At 44.7% G+C, this 19842-nt stretch overlaps 1 protein-coding gene across 2 annotated transcripts in view; it reads right to left on the bottom strand.

Annotated features, from left to right (window-relative positions):
- Positions 1-1962: 1962 nt before the first annotated feature.
- ATXN10 (ataxin 10) overlaps positions 1963-19842 on the bottom strand; it is a 240740-nt gene continuing 222860 nt past the window's right edge. For both annotated transcript variants that reach the window (XM_006267426.4, XM_019482264.2), the window contains exon 11: positions 1963-2508. In XM_006267426.4, coding sequence (XP_006267488.1) covers positions 2309-2508 — 200 coding nt within the window. In that variant the 3' untranslated portion in view covers positions 1963-2308. The remainder of the gene's footprint in view (positions 2509-19842) is intronic.

Here is a 19842-nt window from a genome sequence, read left to right as displayed (position 1 = left end):
TCTGCGATTTATTTATTTATATTGAAAAAAATTAGAAATAAGGCCAAAGTATACATGCTATCTAGAACGCAAAGTTAACATTTATTAAAAGGTGCACTATAAAAAGTTTGTAAGTATTCAAATCTACTTTTAAGTACCAAAACGTTGTTAAAATCCATCCACTCATTACTATGAAAATCCCACTACCCATTTACTTTTAACAAAAATAGACCTAAAAAAAAGACCCCGATTACTTTTGTTTGAAAGCTCTTGAAAGCAATAAGATGGTCACAAGACTTGATCCGACTGTTCTGCCTCTTTACAAACTCAATAAGGCTTGCTTTTTATGACTGATTGGTCTGCTGTATTAATCCCTTAGCATATAAAACAAGCTCCTTGGTGGCTGGAACTCCATTGGAGGAGGACAGGGAAGCTGCTGTGTTCTGAGAACTGATCCATCCAGGAAAATCAAAAGCCAGCCACTCACAATACAGTAATCAACATGTTTTCCACTATGAAAGCCCTACATTTCCCCATTTAGAAAACACAACTATTACTCCATTATGTATTGCCACAAAAACCCCTTTTATTTATTTGTGCTCATTATTATTTGGCTTATACTTATGAGTTGTGTGTATTCCATTGGTGGGCATACAACCATTGAGTTAAAAAAAAAAAAAGTGTCTATTCCAAACCAGTTAAAAGGAAAAGGGGACTCCCACTGTTTTTTTCCACAAGCTAAGTTTTATCTGGATTTGCTTTGTGGATAGGATTTTAACTCTTTATCACACCAGATAGAACATACTTTGTATTTTTACTTTCCTGTCTGGCTCATTTTCCATCAAGAATGAGTTTTGTTCATGTTACATTATCAATATAAATTATTTTAATAACACTTAAAGAAAAAATAACAACTTCCTAAGGTTTTACAGCTGCCAAATGTAAAACACTTCCCCTTTACTTTCAAACACACTTAAAAAGCAAAACCTTCATCAAAGTTGATTTTTAATATTACATTTAAGTTTAAGTATTAATGTTATAATTTTTGAGTAAAACTAATTGAAAAGGATTGTTTTTGTTAACTGTGTAATGGTTGACATACTTCAGTGCCATGAGGATAAAAAACAAAACCCACAATGCTTATCTTTAGTAGTTAAACTATTAAAGAATAGTTTAACTATTAAAGCTACATTTTAAACAAGAACTATAAGTTTTATGGAAATCATTGAGAAACTCCAACCAGATATCATTATCCTATTCAACTGGATGTAATATTGAATTTTAAACTGAAGAGATGAAGCAACTCCATAAAATTTTTCCCGTACTTTGTCAGACTTTTATTTTGTCAAATAAAAATTAAGAACAAGCAATTTTTTGAGAGACAGCAATAGAATATGTAGTGTTAATGAAATCACCACCAGGTACTAATTTGTGTTCTGTTTAATACAGCAGGAACTAGGTTTCCTAATTTCTAAAGCAACAGTTTGGATATGAAGGGTTAATCATGCACTCCCCCCCCACTCATTCATGCCACATTCCACAGTGGCAGGGGCCAACAACAATATAGGAGGGTACCTAAAATGAAGAGGCAGGGCCTTCTATTCTTCTGCTTCTCTTGAATTAATTAACTGGAAATGAGTTTTGTCAATGTTTTGGGAAGGCAGAGGGGTGAAAAGAAACTGCTAGAATTAATCACAGTGAGAAACTACCTCTTCAGCAGGCAGCCAGAGTTCAGAAAACTCATGAGAAGTACAAAATAAAAGGAAAGTGGGCTGACTTACCATCCAAAGGAATAAATACAATTCAAACACCCAAATCTCCAAAACAGAGACATGCCCCACTGCAGAGGAATGTAGCATCTGTTGCCACAACAGCTTCAACTTTGCTTTTAACATACTCTACAGGAGTAGAGTATATTCTGCTTTTTCTACAAGGTAGAAAAGACAGCTTACTAGTCATTAAAAATACAGAAGACAACACTAATGCAATTTCTCATTAACTTTAATATATTAAATACAATTATTTAAACACTCCACTTTAAAGTACTAATTCATCTACTCAATGTATAACACTTTTCCATTAATGAAACAAAGAAATAATCAAATTTTAGTACATCTCCAAGTTCTGAAGAAAGGTAGTTGTATTTACCCTAGAATTCATGCTTTACAAACATGTCTTCATTTATAGAAGTGAGGGACCATTATTCTTTTAACAATTTCTCTGTAAAAGGACTTTGAGAAGGTTGGAACTAAAATTGAAAAATGGGCAATCTTAACAGGAGTTTCCTATTGTATTAGTTAAGAAATACCCTCCTTATGAGCTGCAGTCCTTATTTGGTTGTTCCTGATGATGGTTTTTTCTTAGATTTCAGAAGTAGCTTCTCATCTCGTTTCTCAATCTCCAAACCCATGTTCTCAAGGATGGAATTGTCTGCCAGACCCTGTTGCTCCATCCGTGCAATAAGTGCTTGGTTTCTTTCATTTTGCTCTGTCAGATTTCGGATTGCATATACTGCCCATTGATTCACAACTATCAAAGTATGTTAAGGAATTTCATAGACACAACCAAATGCAAATATTAAGAGCATTGAAAAAAAAAAGCAAATAATAAGAACACTGATTTCCAAAATGTAGAGTTTTGTTGAGAAAGACATTCATGCATTTTGTTAACCCTCAGTACTTGCGAAAGTACTTATTACAGATAAGGAACTGAAATTGCCATCAACCAAGTTAACCATATTCTGAATTAAACATATTAATGGCATAAAACTGAAGGACGCTTTGGAAAAATAAAAGTAAAAAAACAGTTTTTTAAATCAAAGCTAAGAGCAATAGAAATGTTTCCATAATTGTTTTAATAAAAGCTAACAAATTCATTATAGCTTTTACACCCTGCACATTGCAGCATTGTGTATTCAAGAACCTGAAAATGAAATGAGTTGGAAATCTCTATAAAGCATGAAGCTGAAGATGTTTTAACATGTGCAAGTTGAGGAAGCATTCACAAAACAAAACAAACAAACAATATTAACAAGGAAATTATACTCATTTGTAAAAGTTATTGATGATAATAATTATCTGTACCAATAGTATGCCTGGAAGCTCATTATTTAAAAGTACTACTTAATTTCAAGTTGGAGTAAGCCAAATTCTTTTCCTCTTTTAATAAGAGTATGACATTGGTACCAGAGGTCATAAATTCAAGCCCATAGCACAAGTGCTCGCAGCACAGCCCTGTCAAATTCCAATGAATCTGCAAATTCTGCTAAATATGTTATCACATGAGGACACAAAAAAGGAATGCAGTATCTCTAACATAAATCTACTGATAAAACTGATGCCCAGTGGACCACTGGTATGTAGTTCCTGTAGAGAGGCTAATATCTGAATGGGCACAAGACAACTACAGTAAAAGCTGCCTTAACTGGCAGTTTACAAGCCGGCACACTCTATTAACAGGCATGCCAGCTTGTAAGATAAAAGTGAAACCGGAAGTGCCCACCATGGCACTTTCGGTTTCACTGAGCCCCCACAGCTCGGGACAAAGCAGCCTGCACTGCTGAGTCCCCAATGCCCTGGGGCATAGCAGCCTGTGTGGGCCCACCTCCCTGTCCCTCGGGGCTCGTGGGAGGGTTGGCGATGCGGCAGGGTCGGGGAGACAGTGGGAGAAGTGGCGATGCGGCAGGAGAAGCAGCAACCCGAACAGGCAAAGTCGCCTGTTCGGGCCTCTCAATTAACCAACATATTTTGTTATCTGGCACCCCTCATTCCCCCTGGGTGCCGGATGACAAAGCTTTTGCTGTACTAATGTGGTTGCTCCCTCCAGGCCTGGATTGAGGCACAAGTTAGGGTTGGGGATTTAAATTTCCAGAATCATCAACGAAGCCTTTTCTACAAAATAAACATCATAGGTCTCTTAAAGTGTCAGAAATGCTAGTACCAATTCCCTAGCTGAAAAGCTGTTATAGTATCATCTTTTCCAAGACACCCCTACTGGCAGCAGCAGCCTCCCATCATCCGGCACACATATCGGGGGCCTGCCTGCACCCCCAGGGAGGGCTGCGGGCTGTGCCAGACTCCTTCCAGGGGTGCAGGCCCCCGAACTGTGTGCTGGACACATGGAGACTGCTGCTGCTACCTGGGACATGAGCCTTGCACCATTTGACTGGGCCACTTCTGTGCATGCAAGACCCAAGCTGGCGTGACCATAGGTCACAGTGAGTGGCGCACAGCCCTGGGTGACAACCCGGAGCTGCCCAAAAGCACATGGCCCTGTGCCACGCTGGGCTGTAGCAGCGCACTGTGACAGAGGCTGCACGGATGCCTGGCAGCTGGGGCCAAGCCGCGCTACCCCCCACTATGTAAGGGGGCTGTGCCACGAGGCCAAAAGCACAGCTGCTGTTGCTGGTAATCTGCAGGGGGGAGCTGCAGCCAGGCAGGGAGCATGCGGGGTGGGGGGGGAGGGGGCTGGTGCTGGCCACGGGCTGAGTGGGGGGGCTGTAGCTAAGCAGGGAGGCGAGTGGGGGGTGCTGGTCCTTGGTAGGAGAGGCAGCCTAAGCATCTGTTCATCCAGGGCACAGACCCAGGGGCTTGCATCCCTGGGAGGGCTGACGGGCTGTGCTGGACTTCTCCTGGGGGTGTGAGCCCCCGGCCAGATCTGCATGCCAGATGTGGGGAAGCTCCCGCTGCTGCCTGTCCCAGCAGGCAACAGCAATTTTCTCCAATGCTGGGCACAACCTGCACCCAGTGCCAGTCCCAGGTGACAGGGAAGTCTCTTTTATTCCAGGGTGCAGATCTGGGGGCTCGTACCCCCAGGAGGCTTGCTGGGCTGTGCCGGACTCCTCCTGGGGGTGCGAGTCCCCAGATTTGTGCCAGATGAGAGGAGGCTTATGATGCGGCAGCAGCAATCTTGTCTGATGCTGGGTGCAGCCTGCGTCCAGCACCAGTCACAGATGGGAGAGGCAACCTGAGCCTCCTCTCATCTGGGGCGCAGATCTGGGGGCTCGCACCTCTGGGAGGGCTGTGCCAGACTCCTTCTGGGGGTGTGAGCCCCTGGAGCTGCATGGCGGATGAGGGGAAGCTCCTGCTGCTGCCTGGGACAGGCAGCAATAGCAATTTTCTCTGGTGCTGGGCACCAGTCCCGCATGACAAGGCAGTCTCCTCTTATCCAGGGCACAGATCCAAGGGCTCAAACCAACGGGAGGGCTCCTGGGCTGTGCTGGACTCCTCCCAGGGGACTGAGCCACCGGACCTGTGAGTAGTATGAGGGGAGGCTGCTGCTGCCGACAAGTGCCAGGACTTTTTATGTGAACAGTTTGAAGTGCAGTTTCCAGAAACCTCTCCATCTATCTCCTTGAAATTTGACAGGCTTCATGACCTCAAAAGGGGCTACCAGTCCTGCAATTTTCATCCAAAGCAGGCAAGGAATGACAAAGTTGTCGGCATTTTCATGATTCCCCATTATAGCCTATGGGTGAAAGGTCAAAATAGTTTTGACGAAACAAAACAAGACAGTGCTTCAAAACAAAATGAAATGACAAATGAAACACTGCACTCTGAGTGGCTCCACAGAGCCATGAAACTCAGCCCAGTAGGGAGTGCAGTGCTGGCTCTGCCTGCCTCCCGCTGCTGGGCTATGCTCCAGTTGACTCCACCAGCCCCATGGAGCTCAACCTAGTGGCATGAAGCAGGCAGAGCTGGGAGGTGGGCAGAGTTGGGGCTGTACTCTCCCTCCCCCGCTGGGCTGAGCTCCATGGAGCCCGGCACTGGGCACAAGCTGCACCCAGCACCGGTCCTAGGCAGCAGCAGCAGCCTCCTGTCTTCCGGTGCAGATCTGGGGGCCGCACCCCCAGAAGGAGTCCAGCACAGGCCCACAGACCTCATGGGGGTGCGATGATAGGAGGCTGCTGCTCCCAACAAATTTTGCTTTCAAGATTTGAGGTGCAGTTTCTGAGAAACCTCTACATGTGTCTCCTTGAAACTTGGCAGGCTTCATGCCCTCAGAAGGGGTTACCAGTCCGGAAATTTTCATCCAAATCAGGCAAGGAATGTCAAAGTTTTAGGCATTTTCATGATTCCCCATTATAGCCTATGGGCAAAATGTTAAAATAGTTTTGATGAAACAAAAGACAGTGCTTCGAAACAAAATGAAATGGTAAATAAAACACTGTCATTTCAAAACAGTATTTTTGGACATAAGCAAAGTGGACATTTGACAGAATTTTAGTATTTGTAATCATGCACCTGTCTTAAAACTGAAGACTACAAACTATTGAGGCCTATGTTCCTGTACAGTGGGAGAAGACACTGAAATAAAAAAAATCAAACATTCAAATTTATGGTTTTGAAATGCTATTTAAAAAAAAAAAATCCAATTAAGAATATTCTAACTTTAATAAGGACTGTAATACTGTTCTGCCACAACTCATCCAAGATAAAAATGTAAATTTTACACTTAGTTCTGAATCAAATTTGTAAGATCTGGACTTCTGTTATATGATTAAAAAGTATTTCTGGATAACGTTAAGCAGTTTCTGGTTACAAAGTGATGGTTCTGCATTCACTATTGGGTCCCATTCTTGGCTGGTTTTCTGGCACCATAACAATAAACACTTCTCATTATGAAATTTAAAATGTTGCTGCTTAATGAGCAAATAAAATAACTAAATCCCAAAGAGATTAAATCAAATATACCTAGAATATTCCTGATCAGCCCAAATGGAGAAGAGATTTGGTGAAGTTTGTAAATTATGGATTTAAGGACAAGCACTGAGACCACCCTAAACCTTATTTTAGCACACACTGGGTACATCTACATGTGAAATTAACTGCTCCTGGAGCAGGTTTGGGTTGGCAGCAGGCTCAGGGGGTCAGCTCTGGGTTCTAGGGGTGGTTTCGACAGCAGATGGGCTGGCTGGGGCACAAGGGTGCCCAAAGTGCAGAGCTGTGTGTCTAGGCAGCAGGTAAGGGTCTGGTCCCCTGCTGCCTGGGCTGACTGGGCACAATACATGTCCAGGTCAGCATTTACGCATGTGTTTCACCACAGTTAATAACTACTGTAAGAGAGTACTGTCCATGACAGAGTTAATTCATTTACTTTGCCCAAGTGGAGGTAATTAGTCAACTCCACAGTAAAGCACACATGTAGATGCACCCACTGAGAATTAGGAGACAATATAATATTTTGCCTGAAGATGTAGGGAAGACTGTCATCCTTCATATTGTCCCTGCCAACTGCACAGCAAAAGAATCTCACTCATTTTACTCTGAGAAATGACTATCAATGAGTAATGCATGGGAAAAAGAACTGTTAAAAAAGAAAGTGTCATTTTTAAATAGCAAATTCTCTGACCAAAACTACCATTTTCAAAAAATTAAAGATTTACTTAAAGCAATTAAATTTTGCTTTAAACTTTGCATTGCAGAACATGAAAATGACAGGAACAAGAGCATTTCTTTACCTAAAATGTGTCCTAAAACTAGAACAAAAAATATTCCTATTCCATCTATGCCCAATTAAATTCACAAGCATGTAATATCTAGGATGCCTTCAGTATTGTCTGATGAACCCTAGTATCACTGTGTTATTTATTATTAACAACCACAGTAGTTAAAGCTGCAAATGGTTTTAATAATATTTTCACTTGTTCAAAAAACTCTTCTGTATGTAGGTTTTTCATTCTACAATTTAGTCATGAATATTTATGATTATCCTTGTTAGCATGCTGTGTGAGGCTGAGACTTCTGCATGGCTGTGTGTAGACCTAGACAGACTTAAGTGTCAGCAGAGATTAAAGCAATATTCACATTACCCTCTTGTTCTTCTGCAAAGATAGAGACACAGAGAGAAAATTAAACATATTCTAACGTCTTTAATCCTACCAACAGTTTAAGCACTTTATTGTATACTCAGCTTTAGAAAGAGAGCTTCTAAAGTTTCCATAGTTACTACAAATAAGAGCATGAGCCTGTTTGTTGTGAAGCTACACAAAAGAAAAAAAAAATGCAGCAACCATGGTAGATCTGATTTGGTAGGGTTGTCCAGACTTAAAACAGTATATTTTGAAGTGTCACGTTAATTAATGTTATGCAAGGAACCGAAGATTACAGTATCTTTATCACATTGGAAGTTTACACAAAGAAGGGGGAGACAAACAGTGAACCCTTATTCTGCGAGTATTTCACTAGTAAAACAAATACAACTATATAGACTTAGCTAGTTAGCTTGGATTTCTGTAACATTCCTGAACCATGGTTAGGCAGTGCACAAAATTCCATATTTTGTTTGGATTATGGAAATGCTTTAAAAAGTATTATCTGTCAATATATTCTAGGTTACCTTAACATAACCTTGAATTCATGCAAAAATGCACCCAGATTAATATTAGCCATTACAAAGCCACCTTCCTTCCCCCCTCTCCCTGTGCACCCTCTCTCCCCCACCCCTAACAAACCAAAAACCCTATACTCTATTGCACAATTCCATCTGGGGGAACTAAAGATTTCAGTACGACTCAAATCATCATGAGATTTGTGGTATTTTGGTATCAAACTATATAGATAAAATCATCTTGAGTTTAATGAAAACTTGTTGAGTTTAATGGGAGTTTTGCCACTGACTTCAATGAGGACAGGATTTCATGTTATGTTTATTTTACCCACTAGGGATTTTGCTAGACCACCCCATTAAATTCGGAATCAGCCTTGGTAATCTGAACACTTTAGAAACATATGATACTGAAACATGGATGTAAAGCAATGACTTAATGATTCCTGGGATTAATTGCCAACTTACTGAAGAGCTGAAACACTGAAAAATATATTCCTCAACCCTCACTCCTGGAAACTGAGCGGCAACCCTACTACTACCCAGGAGACATCCATGAGCTATTCTGTAAAGTACTTTAAGCCCTGTGGTTAAAATTCACTATATAGGAGTTAGATATTACTATTTCTGTACACATTACTCACATGGGCATTTGACTACATAAAGGAAGGTGGTCTGTGTACTGCACATGATATTTTTTTCTAGGTTAAAATTGTCAGGAGCTTATGTATAGAATTGAACAATAAGAAGTACTAATAAGTACTTATGTAAATTCACTTACATCTTTTTCATTCATGCTTTTAAAAACTTGGGATTCCAAAATGCATGGCTCTTTGTTAGAGAATGTGTCTTAAGTACAATTTTTACTCTACTTATGACAGTTTCCTAATTTTTTTTTTTAAAACAAGGGGATTTAAAGCAAGTATACAGACGGCATAGTCTTCACTGATAAATCTCTCTAAGTTTTATAAAAAAAATACCATGTTACAAAAAGTTGCATAAATATTAGAGCCTTTTGGTGTTTTCCACCTTTGCTAACCTTGTATGAAATCCCAGAGAGACTCCTACTGGCTTCTGTGTAGCCAGGACTTCAGCTTTAATGTCTGCAGACCTGTGGCAGAAGCTCACCTTTACTGCAGAGTTCCTAGGTTCATAGGAACATAGGGCTGGAAAGGACTTCACAAAGTCATCAAAGTCCAGCCACAAGCTCAAGGTAGGATCATCCCTGATTAAACCATCCCAGTCCAGTATCTGTCCAACCTGCTTTGGACAGATGGAGGATGGAGATTCCAAAAATTCTCTAGGTAGCCTGTTCCAATGCTTGACCACCCTCATAGTCAGAAAGTTCCTCTTAATCTCCAATATAAATTTGTCCTGCTGCATCTTGAAGCCATTGCTCCTAGTCCTGTCCTCTACAGCCACAGAGTAAAACCCAATTTCTATCTTCTCTATAATTGCCCCTTCAGGTATTTGAAGACTTATCAAATCCCACTCAGCCTTCTCTTCTCCAGTCTAAATAACCCCAGTTCTTTTACTCTTTCCTTATACAACATGCTGTTCAGTCCTCTCCTTATTTTTGTTGCTTTCTACTATCCTGTTTCCAATCTATATACATCCTCCTTGAAGTGCAGGGCCCAAACCTAGACACAGTACTCCAGGTGAGGCCTCACCAGTGCTGACCAGAGTGGAAGAATCCTTGAGTTGAAAGTGACACTCTTGTTGATACAATCCAGTATGCTGTTGCTTTTTTTTTTTTTTTGAACAATAGCACACTGTTGGCTCATATTCAGCTTATGGTCTACTACAGTGGTTTCATAGATTTCATAGACATTAGGGCTGGAAAGGACCTCCGAAGATCACCGAGTCCAGCCCCCTGCCCCAGGGGGAGGAAGTCACCTGGGGTCACATGATCCCAGCAAGAAAAACATCCAGGTTTCTCTTGAAGGCATTTAAAGTAGGTGCCTGAACTACCTCCGATGGCAAGCTGTTCCAGACCTTGGGGGCTCGGACAGTAAATAAATTCTTCCTTATGTCCAGCCTAAAACAGTCTTGCAGGAGTTTATAACCATTAGAACTTGCTGTCCCTTGGGGCGCTCTGGTGAACAAACGTTCCCCCAGATTCTGGTGGACACGCCTTAAAAACTTATAGGTGGCCATCAGATTTTCCAAGTTGTGCTTGGAAAAATCTGTGCTTTTCCAAGGTGAAGAGTCCCATAGCTCTCAACTCGTCATCGTAAGGTCTGTTATTCTGACCTTTGATCATGCACATGGCTCTCCTCTGGACTCTCTCAAGCTTCTCCACATCCTTTTTGAATTGTGGAGCCCAAAACTGGACGCAGTACTCCAGCTGTGGCCTCACCAAGGCTGAGTACAAGGGAAGAATGATGTCCTAGGATTTGCTTGAGAAGCATCTATGGATGCAAGCCAGCATTTTGCTTGCTTTACTAGCCACAGCATCACACGGAAGGCTTATGTTCATCTTGTGGTCAATCATAAACCCCAAGTCCCTTTCATCCGTAGTGCTAGCCAGTGTAGCACTGCCGAGCCTATACACATGCTGCAGGTTTTTTCTCCCAAGGTGGAGAACCTTGCATTTTTCAGTGTTAAACACCATCAGGTTCTCGTCCGCCTATTTCCTGAGCCTATCAAAGTCACCCTGGATCGCCCTCCTGTCCTCCAGTGTGGATGCTTTACCCCAAAGTTTGGTATCATCGGCAAACCTGGTCAGTCCACTTCTGACTCCAATGTCCACATCATTAATGAAGATGTTGAACAATACAGGTCCAAGGACAGAGCCTTGAGGGACCCCACTGGTCACAGGGCACCATAACGATTGACTTTCGTCAACCACCACCCTCTGGGTCTGACCATGGAGCCAATTCCTCAGCCAGCGGATCATGGTGAACCTGAGGCCGCAGTTGGCCAGGTTTGCCAAGAGGTGATCATGGAATACCAGATCAGAGGCTTTTTTAAAGTCAAGATATACAACATCAATCTCCTCTTCTTCGTCCAAGTGATAGGTCACCTGGTCATAAAAGGAAATAAGATTGGTCAAGCAAAACCTACCCGCAACAAACCCATGCTGGCTATATCCCTCAGGATGTTGCCATCAGCCAGTCTGTTAAGAATGGCCTCTTTGATAAGCTTTTCTAAGACCTTCCCTGGGATAGAGGTCAGGCTGATGGGTCTGTAGTTTGCCAGATCCACTTTCTTCCTTTTCTTGAAGATAGGCACCACATTGGCCTTCTTCCAGTCTTTGGGCACATCACCAGAGTGCCACAAGTTCACGAAGATCTGTGTCAGGGGCTGAGCTATGATGCTAGCCAGCTCCTTGAGTACCCTGGGGTGCAGATTGTCAGAGCCAGCTGACTTGAAGGTGTCCAGTCTCTCAAGGTGTTCCTTAATGAGGTCAGCATTGATGGAGGGTAAGGAATCTCCCTCACTCGGGCCTCCTTGTCCTGAGATGGGTAGAGGCATCCTGTGGGACTGGTGAAAGACCAACACAAAGTACCCATTTAGTAGTTTGGCTTTTTCCTGGGTGTCAGTGATCAGTTGTCTCATCTGGTTTAGCAGGGGTCCAATGTTTCCCTTGCTTTTCCTCCGGCTCCCCACATATCTAAAAAAGGACTTTTTATTGTCCTTGATACTTGTAGCTACCTGGAGTTCTGTCGCAGCCTTGGCTTTCCTGGTTTGCTCGCTGCAGGTCCGGACCAGTGCAGTATATTCCTCCTTGCAGGTGGATCCCGTCTGCCATCCTTTGTAGGTCTTTTTTTTCAGATGCAGGAGGTCCACTAGTTCCTTGCTGAGCCAAGGGGGCTGCTGTGCCCCTTTGCTGCCTTTCCTCTGAGACAGAATAGCCTTAGCTTGTGCATCTAGGATCGCTCCCTTGAAGAGCAACCACTCTCCCTGAACTCCCCTCCCCTTGGGGTCATGGTCCGTTAGGGCCTCACCAACAAGCCTACTAAGCTTATCAAAGTCAGCTTTCCTGAAGTCGAGGACTTCTGTATTGCTGACTGACTTGTCAGCTTTATGGTGGATGGTGAAGGTGATCAGCTCGTGGTCACTGTCACCCAGCTTCCCTTCAATCATTAGGTTGCAGCTTAGGTCATCCCCAGTTGCCGGTACCAGCTGGAGCAGCGCTTTACCTCTCATTGGCCCAGAGACTTCTTGCGTCAGACAGAGGTCATCCATGCATGAGAGGAAGCTTTGCAACTGCTCGGATTTGGCCGAGTGCTCTTCCCATGAGATGTCTGGGTAGTTGGTCTCCCATGACAACGATGGACTGGGAGCATGCGGCCTCAGCCAATTTCCTGGTGAACTCCCAGTCAAGCTCTTGACTTTGGGTGGGAGGTCTGTAGTAGACTCCCACCATTGTGTCCCCTGTGCTGTGTTCCCCATGGATTTTAACTCAGAGGGACTCCAGTCGTCCACCCTGGGCACCAATATCGGCTTGCAGGGATGCGTAGCTCTCCTTTACATGGAGAGCTACACCCCCGCCCCTTTTGTCCCCTCGATCTCTCCTGTACAGGGTATAGCCATCTATACCTGTGGTCTAGCCATGGGTGGAGTCCCACCAGGTCTCTGTTATCCCAATGACATCGTATTTCTTTGTGTTGAGCAGGAGGACAAGTTCTTTCTGTTTATTCCTCAAGCTCCTGGCATTTGTGTATAGGCAGGCAAGCATCCCCTTGAGGGGCCTTGCCTTGCCTACAGATTGTTCCCGGGCTGGGGCGGGGGTGCACTCCCTTAAGTGCCTTGGCCTGCTGGCTTTGCAGGGGTTGCTCAGCAGGCCAGCAGTGGTGGTAGTCCCCCCATCCCCCAGCAGGTTTAAAGCCTGGTGGAGCAGGTCAGCCAGTCTGGCTGAGAAGAACCTCCTCCCCAAAGGAGAGAGGTGGAGGCCGTCCCTTCCCAGCAGCTCACTTCCTCTCTCACCAAAGAACAGACTGTGGTCATGGAAGCCAAAGCCTTCCCGATGACACCAGCACCACAGTCTTTGGTTCATTACGTGGATCCTCCTCTCCCTCCTCGGCTCATAACACGAGACTGAGACGATCGAAGAAAACACCACCTGTGCCCTTAAGCCCCGCTCCCAAATCCCTGTAGCACTTCATGACCCAACTGGGGTCTTGATCCACTGGTAGATCTCAGAGCCTCTTGGAGTCGATCTAAGGCTCGGGTGGGGAGGCTGAGTGCCTGCATGCATTCATGCATTCATGCACACGCCTCAACCCAGCAGGTCAGTCCATGGGGGAGGGAAGAGGCAGGGGCTAGATTGAGGCCTCTGCGGTGAGGGACAGTGCCACAGAGGCAGGAGCAGGGGTAAGTTGAGTGAGGCCCGGCTGGGTGGGACTTACCAGCCGGGGAGGTGCACCCCCCAAATAATTTTTGCTCCCTCTGCTTCGATCTGCACCCCCCCTTCCCTCTGCACAGACTTACCTGCTGGGGAGGGGAGGGGGGCGGGGAGGTTTGGTGGCATGGTAGATCTTGGGTTGCTTTTAAATGCCAATGGTGATCTAAAAAGGTTGTAGACTACTGGTCTACTATAACTCCCAGATACTTCTCTGGAGTACTGCAGCCTAGCCAGTCATCTCCAAGTCTGTTTATGTACGTGTAATTATTCTATCCTAAGTGCAGGATGCTGCATCTCTCTCTGTTGAATCTGATGTAAGTGACTACAGACCATTTCTTCAGTCCTTCTAGGTCATTCTGGATCCTAGCCTTTTATACCTAAGCTCCTGTAACTCCGCCCAACTTGGTATCATCTACAAATTTGTTAAGTGTGGACTCAGTCCCATCATCATTAATGAAGATGTTGAATAATACCAGATCCAGGACAGCCCCCTGGGGAACCCTATTTGATACCTTTTCCCAACTAAACACTGAGCAGTTGAGAATTCCTCATTGAGCACGATGATCCAATTAGTTATGTACCCACCTTAGAGTACTTTTGTTTAGTCCTTAGGTTTCATAGATGTTAGGATGCGAAGGGACCTCAATAGATCATCGAGTCCGACCCCCTGCATAAGCAGGAAAGAGTGCTGGGTCTAGACGACCCCAGCTAGATACTCATCTAACCTCCTCTTGAAGACCCCCAGGGTAGGGGAGAGCACCACCTCCCTTGGGAGCCCGTTCCAGACTTTGGCCACTCGAACTGTGAAGAAGTTCTTCCTAATGTCCAATCTAAATCTGCTCTCTGCTAGCTTGTGGCCATTGTTTCTTGTAACCCCCGGGGGCGCCTTGGTGAATAAATACTCACCAATTCCCTTCTGTGCCCCCGTGATGAACTTATAGGCAGCCACAAGGTTGCCTCTCAACCTTCTCTTGCGGAGGCTGAAAAGGTCCAGTTTCTCTAGTCTCTCCTCGTAGGGCTTGGTCTGCAGGCCCTTAACCATACGAGTGGCCCTTCTCTGGACCCTCTCCAGGTTATCCACATCCTTCTTGAAGTGTGGCGCCCAGAATTGCACGCAGTACTCCAACTGCGGTCTGACCAGCGCCCGATAGAGGGGGAGTATCACCTCCTTGGACCTATTCATCATGCATCTGCTGATGCACGATGAAGTGCCATTGGCTTTTCTGATGGCTTCGTCACACTGCCGACTCATATTCATCTTGGAGTCCACTAGGACTCCAAGATCCCTTTCCACTTCCGTGCCACCCAGCAGGTCATTTCCTAGGCTGTAGGTGTGCTGGACATTTTTCCTCCCTAGGTGCAACACTTTGCATTTCTCCTTGTTGAACTGCATTCTGTTGTTTTCTGCCCACTTGTCCAACCTGTCCAGGTCTGCTTGCAGCTGTTCCCTGCCCTCCGGCGTGTCCACATCTCCCCATAGCTTTGTGTCATCTGCAAACTTGGACAGAGTACATTTCACTCCCTCGTCCAAGTCACTGATGAAGACATTAAAGAGTATCGGTCCAAGGACCGAGCCCTGTAGGACCCCACTGCCCAAACCCTTCCAGGTCGAAACCGACCCATCTACCATGACTCTTTGGGTGTGACCCTCCAGCCAATTCGCCACCCACCAGACTGTGTAGTCATCCAAGTCACAGCCTCTTAACTTGTTCACCAGTATGGGGTGGGATACTGTATCGAAGGCCTTCCTGAAGTCTAAGTATATGACATCCACCCCTCCTCCTGTGTTCAGGCGTTTCGTAACCTGGTCATAAAAAGAGACTAGATTGGTCAGGCACAATCTGCCTGCCATGAACCCGTGCTGGTTTCCCCTCAGCATAATTTGTCCTGCCGGGCTCTCACAAATGTGAGCCTTGAGTCCTTAGGTTGTTAATGAGACTATCATGGAAGACAGTTTCAAAAGCCTTCCTAAATTAAGAACTATTGCATTCACTGGCCTCTCCCCAATCCATAGTGCATTTCACCTTATCATAGGAAGAAATTAGATTGCTCAGGCATGACCCAATCTTGGTGTATCCATGCTGGTTCTTCCTGACCACCTTGTTCTTCTCCAAGTGCTTAACAACAGATTCCTTGAGAACCTTCTCCGTGATCCTGATTAGGCTCTCAGAGTGCAATTGATCAGTTGCTGCTTTCATAGAAAATAAATGAGGTACATAAAATATTAAGTAAAGATGTGTACACAATGAGCAAACAATAATTTTCACCCAAATTGTGTGAGCAAATGGTTATTTTTCCATGATTAAATAATTACACACATGGTGCATCTACACATGCAATTAACACGCGCGGGTCGGGAGGGGCGATCCGCGGCCCGTCTTTCGCGCACACGGGCTGTGGCCGGCAGCCCGGGCACGCTGGGTCGGAGAGAGCCAGCGGCGAGCTAGAGTTAGTCACAAACGTGTAGTGGTTGATTGAAAAGATTGTTTACTTACACCCAAAGATGGTATTAGTGTAGGCTGGACAGGTTTCCAGGCACAGCTCCCGCTTAGATCCTCGCTAGAGGACCACGACAAATTTGATTGCTCCCACGGAGTTGTTTAGGCTCCGCGGGTCTGGTTCGGTTGGGTTCGAAAGGTTCCCCGGAGTTGAGACTCCGCGGGTTCGAAGTTACAGGAAAGGGATACGTCTGGGATTGCGATCGGCGATGGGGAGAGGCTAGAAGCGAAAGCTCCGTAGGTTCGGTTCTATTGCCTGCTTAGGGGAGGCGCGTTGGGTCTGCAAGGGTCCGCAGCGCTTGGAGATCTTCACACAGAGTCTCTCTCTTTTCCTCCCTCCTCCGACTTGGGCGGAAGCTACCCATGCCTTTTGTACGGCTAGCAAGCCAATAGCTAGCTGCCACGTGTGCCTACATTTGGAATTGGCCAATAATGTGGCACAAATCCAAATACAAATGGCGGTAACTCCTTTGCAGCGTGTATCACTAGTATGCAAAAGAAATGCACCCTGCAAAGAAGCTGTAATTTGGCAGGAAATCCCCCGTTGCACCAGAGTTCTCTCTCGCAGCAGAGAACTCTACCGTGCAAAGAAAGCTACAATCGGCAGGAAAATAATTTAGCGGTGCCGAAGCACACACACAAACAAAAACCACAACTTTGGGTTGTGACAAGGTACATAAAATATTAAGTAAAGATGTGTACACAATGAGCAAACAATAATTTTCACCCAAATTGTGTGAGCAAATGGTTATTTTTCCATGATTAAATAATTACACACATAGTGCATCTACACATACAATTAATGCGCAGCAATAAACTTTGGTGCATACTGTGCTGGAGTTTATTGCTTCTGGGCACTATGTCTTCATGTGAGCCTGGGACTGCAGTGCGTTGAGCTAGGCCGAAGCAGTTCCAACTGGCAGGGGACCCTGGCAGGGGGCCTGCCAGCCTGGGAATGCTCCAACCCTGACAAGTGGCTCCTGCACTGAAGCAACCTCGTGCCACAACAGGCCCCATCGGCATCTACATACGCGTTGCTGTGAAGCAAAAAAACTCTGCCGTAGAAATAGTATTTGTATTTATAAGTACTAAACTATGGCGGAGTTAATTATTTTACTCTGTCCTAATAGCACTGAACATGTAGACGCTGAGATGTTTACTGTGGAGCTAATTAGGCAAATCCGCAGTAAATGTCTTGTGTAGATGCGCTTCTGCCGTAGAAATAGTATTTGTATTTATAAGTACTAAACTATGGCGGAGTTAATTATTTTACTCTGTCCTAATAGCACTGAACATGTAGACGCTGAGATGTTTACTGTGGAGCTAATTAGGCAAATCCGCAGTAAATGTCTTGTGTAGATGCGCTTTTATGGCCCTAATCCAGAAAAAAGTTTAAATACAGTATTTGCTAAATTATGTTTCTGCCACTGTGCAATGCATAATTTAAATCTCATTAGGTGTTCTATAGCCAGAACAGCTACAGAAGTAATTGGACTATATTGAAAAGAAAAAAAAAAAAACACTTCTCCCCTGCAAGTTTCAGTTTTTTTAAATTATTTTGTATCACAGCAACTTGAAGGATAATTCTTGCTGTTAAAGAAGCTCTCCAGACAGTTACTAGCACATTTAGTCACAGTTTGAATCAATGCACTGTGACTGACCACACAGAGTCTACGTACAGCCTTTTGGTTCTCCTGGCAGCCAATTCCTTTACAAACCACTACAAGTTACTCTCATCTTCCTATAGAGAATTACAATAGAGTTTCATGGAGTTTTAAGTGCTAGGGAAGATTATAACAATTCTATATATTTGTTTTAAACAACATTTTATAAAGAATATGTATTTTTGTTTGCTATTGTGTATTTTAATAACATTTCATAATCATGGTCCCCTATCCATTTTTTACTTACATTTGTTATAACGATATAAGAGAACCACTTTATCTGACCCTAGGTAATACAGATATCACAGTTCCCAAAATCTGATGGTTTTAGGAACTTAAGCCAATGTAAGTTAAAAATACTCAGCCTAACAATTAGCGACTTAAATGCTGCACCATTTTAGCCCAAAATGGTTTGGGTCCCTATGATTTTACATTACAGCCACCTTTATAGTTGTAATCATCTGAGGATTCAAGTAATGCCTTCCTAGTCCTGGAACCTTCTTCACATTCTTTTGATGGGCCTGGCAGATACTGCCAGCAGATAACGTATGATTTCATCTGTTCAACTATTTTCCTGGGTGTAGAAGCATCATAGGAGGCTGGAGAAGGCTGCCAGAAGGGAGTCTGCTTTTAGCCTGCAACAAATCTTGCCCTCAGGTGTTTACTTGCATCTCTGGATTGGGTAGGTTACATTATATTGTTAATACCTGTAATGTATTTTGAGCACTCATGAAGCATACCTAAAATACGCAAGTTAAAAAAAAAAATCCAGCCAGTTTCACTGTAGCATTATAACCTGCTGTTGTATGCTTATGTATGAAACCTATTCAGTCTCTGCTTCCTGTAACTGGCATATTTAACTGCTTATTGGGAATACTGAAAGCCATACAAGAAAAACACGTAAGGCAGCCAGATTATAAAATGACAGAAAATCTTACTGCACCTGCCTGGCTTCGAACGCCCATTCATGGGCCACCTTGGCCCAAACAGTAGAGGATGTACGCTCTCTAGCTTTGTGGGTTCCCTGAGATTGGATTTGGTTGTCCCACTGGCCTTCTCTGAACTCGCCTGCCACATCTTTGAATGTTACGTTAGTGTGGGGTTCAGCCTTGAAGCTCCCCTCAGGGATGACCACTCCACTTGTGGCATGTTCATGGGGCTCCACCTCCCCTACACCAACTTCTGGCGGGGCACCAGATTTTGACACAGCTGCCTCTCCAGTGTAGCTGTTCCTTGTGCCCTATGGTATCCCCCTTTCTTCTTGGGGAAGGACAATTAGCCGGCCCGAGCTCTGGGCCTGAGATCCCCTTTGAGCCAGTTGGCCCTCTTCTTGGGGACTACAGGTGCCCCTGTTGAGCAGGTGTAAAGAAATAAAATGAAGAAAATAAAATAAAGGGACCTGAAAAGAGTCTTCCTGTCTGGTATCCTACCAGTTGGCTTTCTCAGCCTTCCTGCCCGAACGTGGCAGTTCTCCCCCGATGCTGGCCCTGAGGGGGTCTCTCTCTCCTTTCTGTCCCTAGCCCAGCTCCCCGACCTGGTACCTAGGGGGAGTCGAGTGGGAAGACCTCTGCTTCCCCGAGGTTGACTTCCACCTCTTCTTTGCATTCGTCAAATTGGCTACGCCGCCACTGGCGTCTTCCCTGATGAACTTCTTTAATGACACTAGGGGGAAGTCACCCCCAATGTTCCACCCTTCCTGAGGCTCGATCTCAGTGCCCCCAGCGTGGGGAGCTCTCGCTGCTTCCCCAGCTGTCTTTCACTTGGGCACTCCCTGTTCATGCCGGTTCCGCTCATTGTCAGCACGAAGAGCCTCCGCCTCCTCCCTGGCTCTCCCCTCCCTATTGCCAGCAGCTGCTTTTATTCTTGTCAGCTGGTGCATCCTTATGACGTCACCCACCAGCCTTAATTGATTAATTGCTTGTAAACCATGCAGGCTTTTCTCTTTGGTCTTCTGGCATTGCTCCTCCTGCAGGTAAGTGATTATTTTGCATTTCTTTCTTTATTTTAGTATTTCTTCCCGCGCCAA

Source organism: Alligator mississippiensis, chromosome 4 (genome assembly GCF_030867095.1).
Source record: "Alligator mississippiensis isolate rAllMis1 chromosome 4, rAllMis1, whole genome shotgun sequence".
NCBI classification, from domain to species: Eukaryota; Metazoa; Chordata; order Crocodylia; family Alligatoridae; genus Alligator; species Alligator mississippiensis.
Note: the sequence above shows the minus strand (reverse complement) of the source record. Positions and strands in the feature narration are given on the sequence as shown.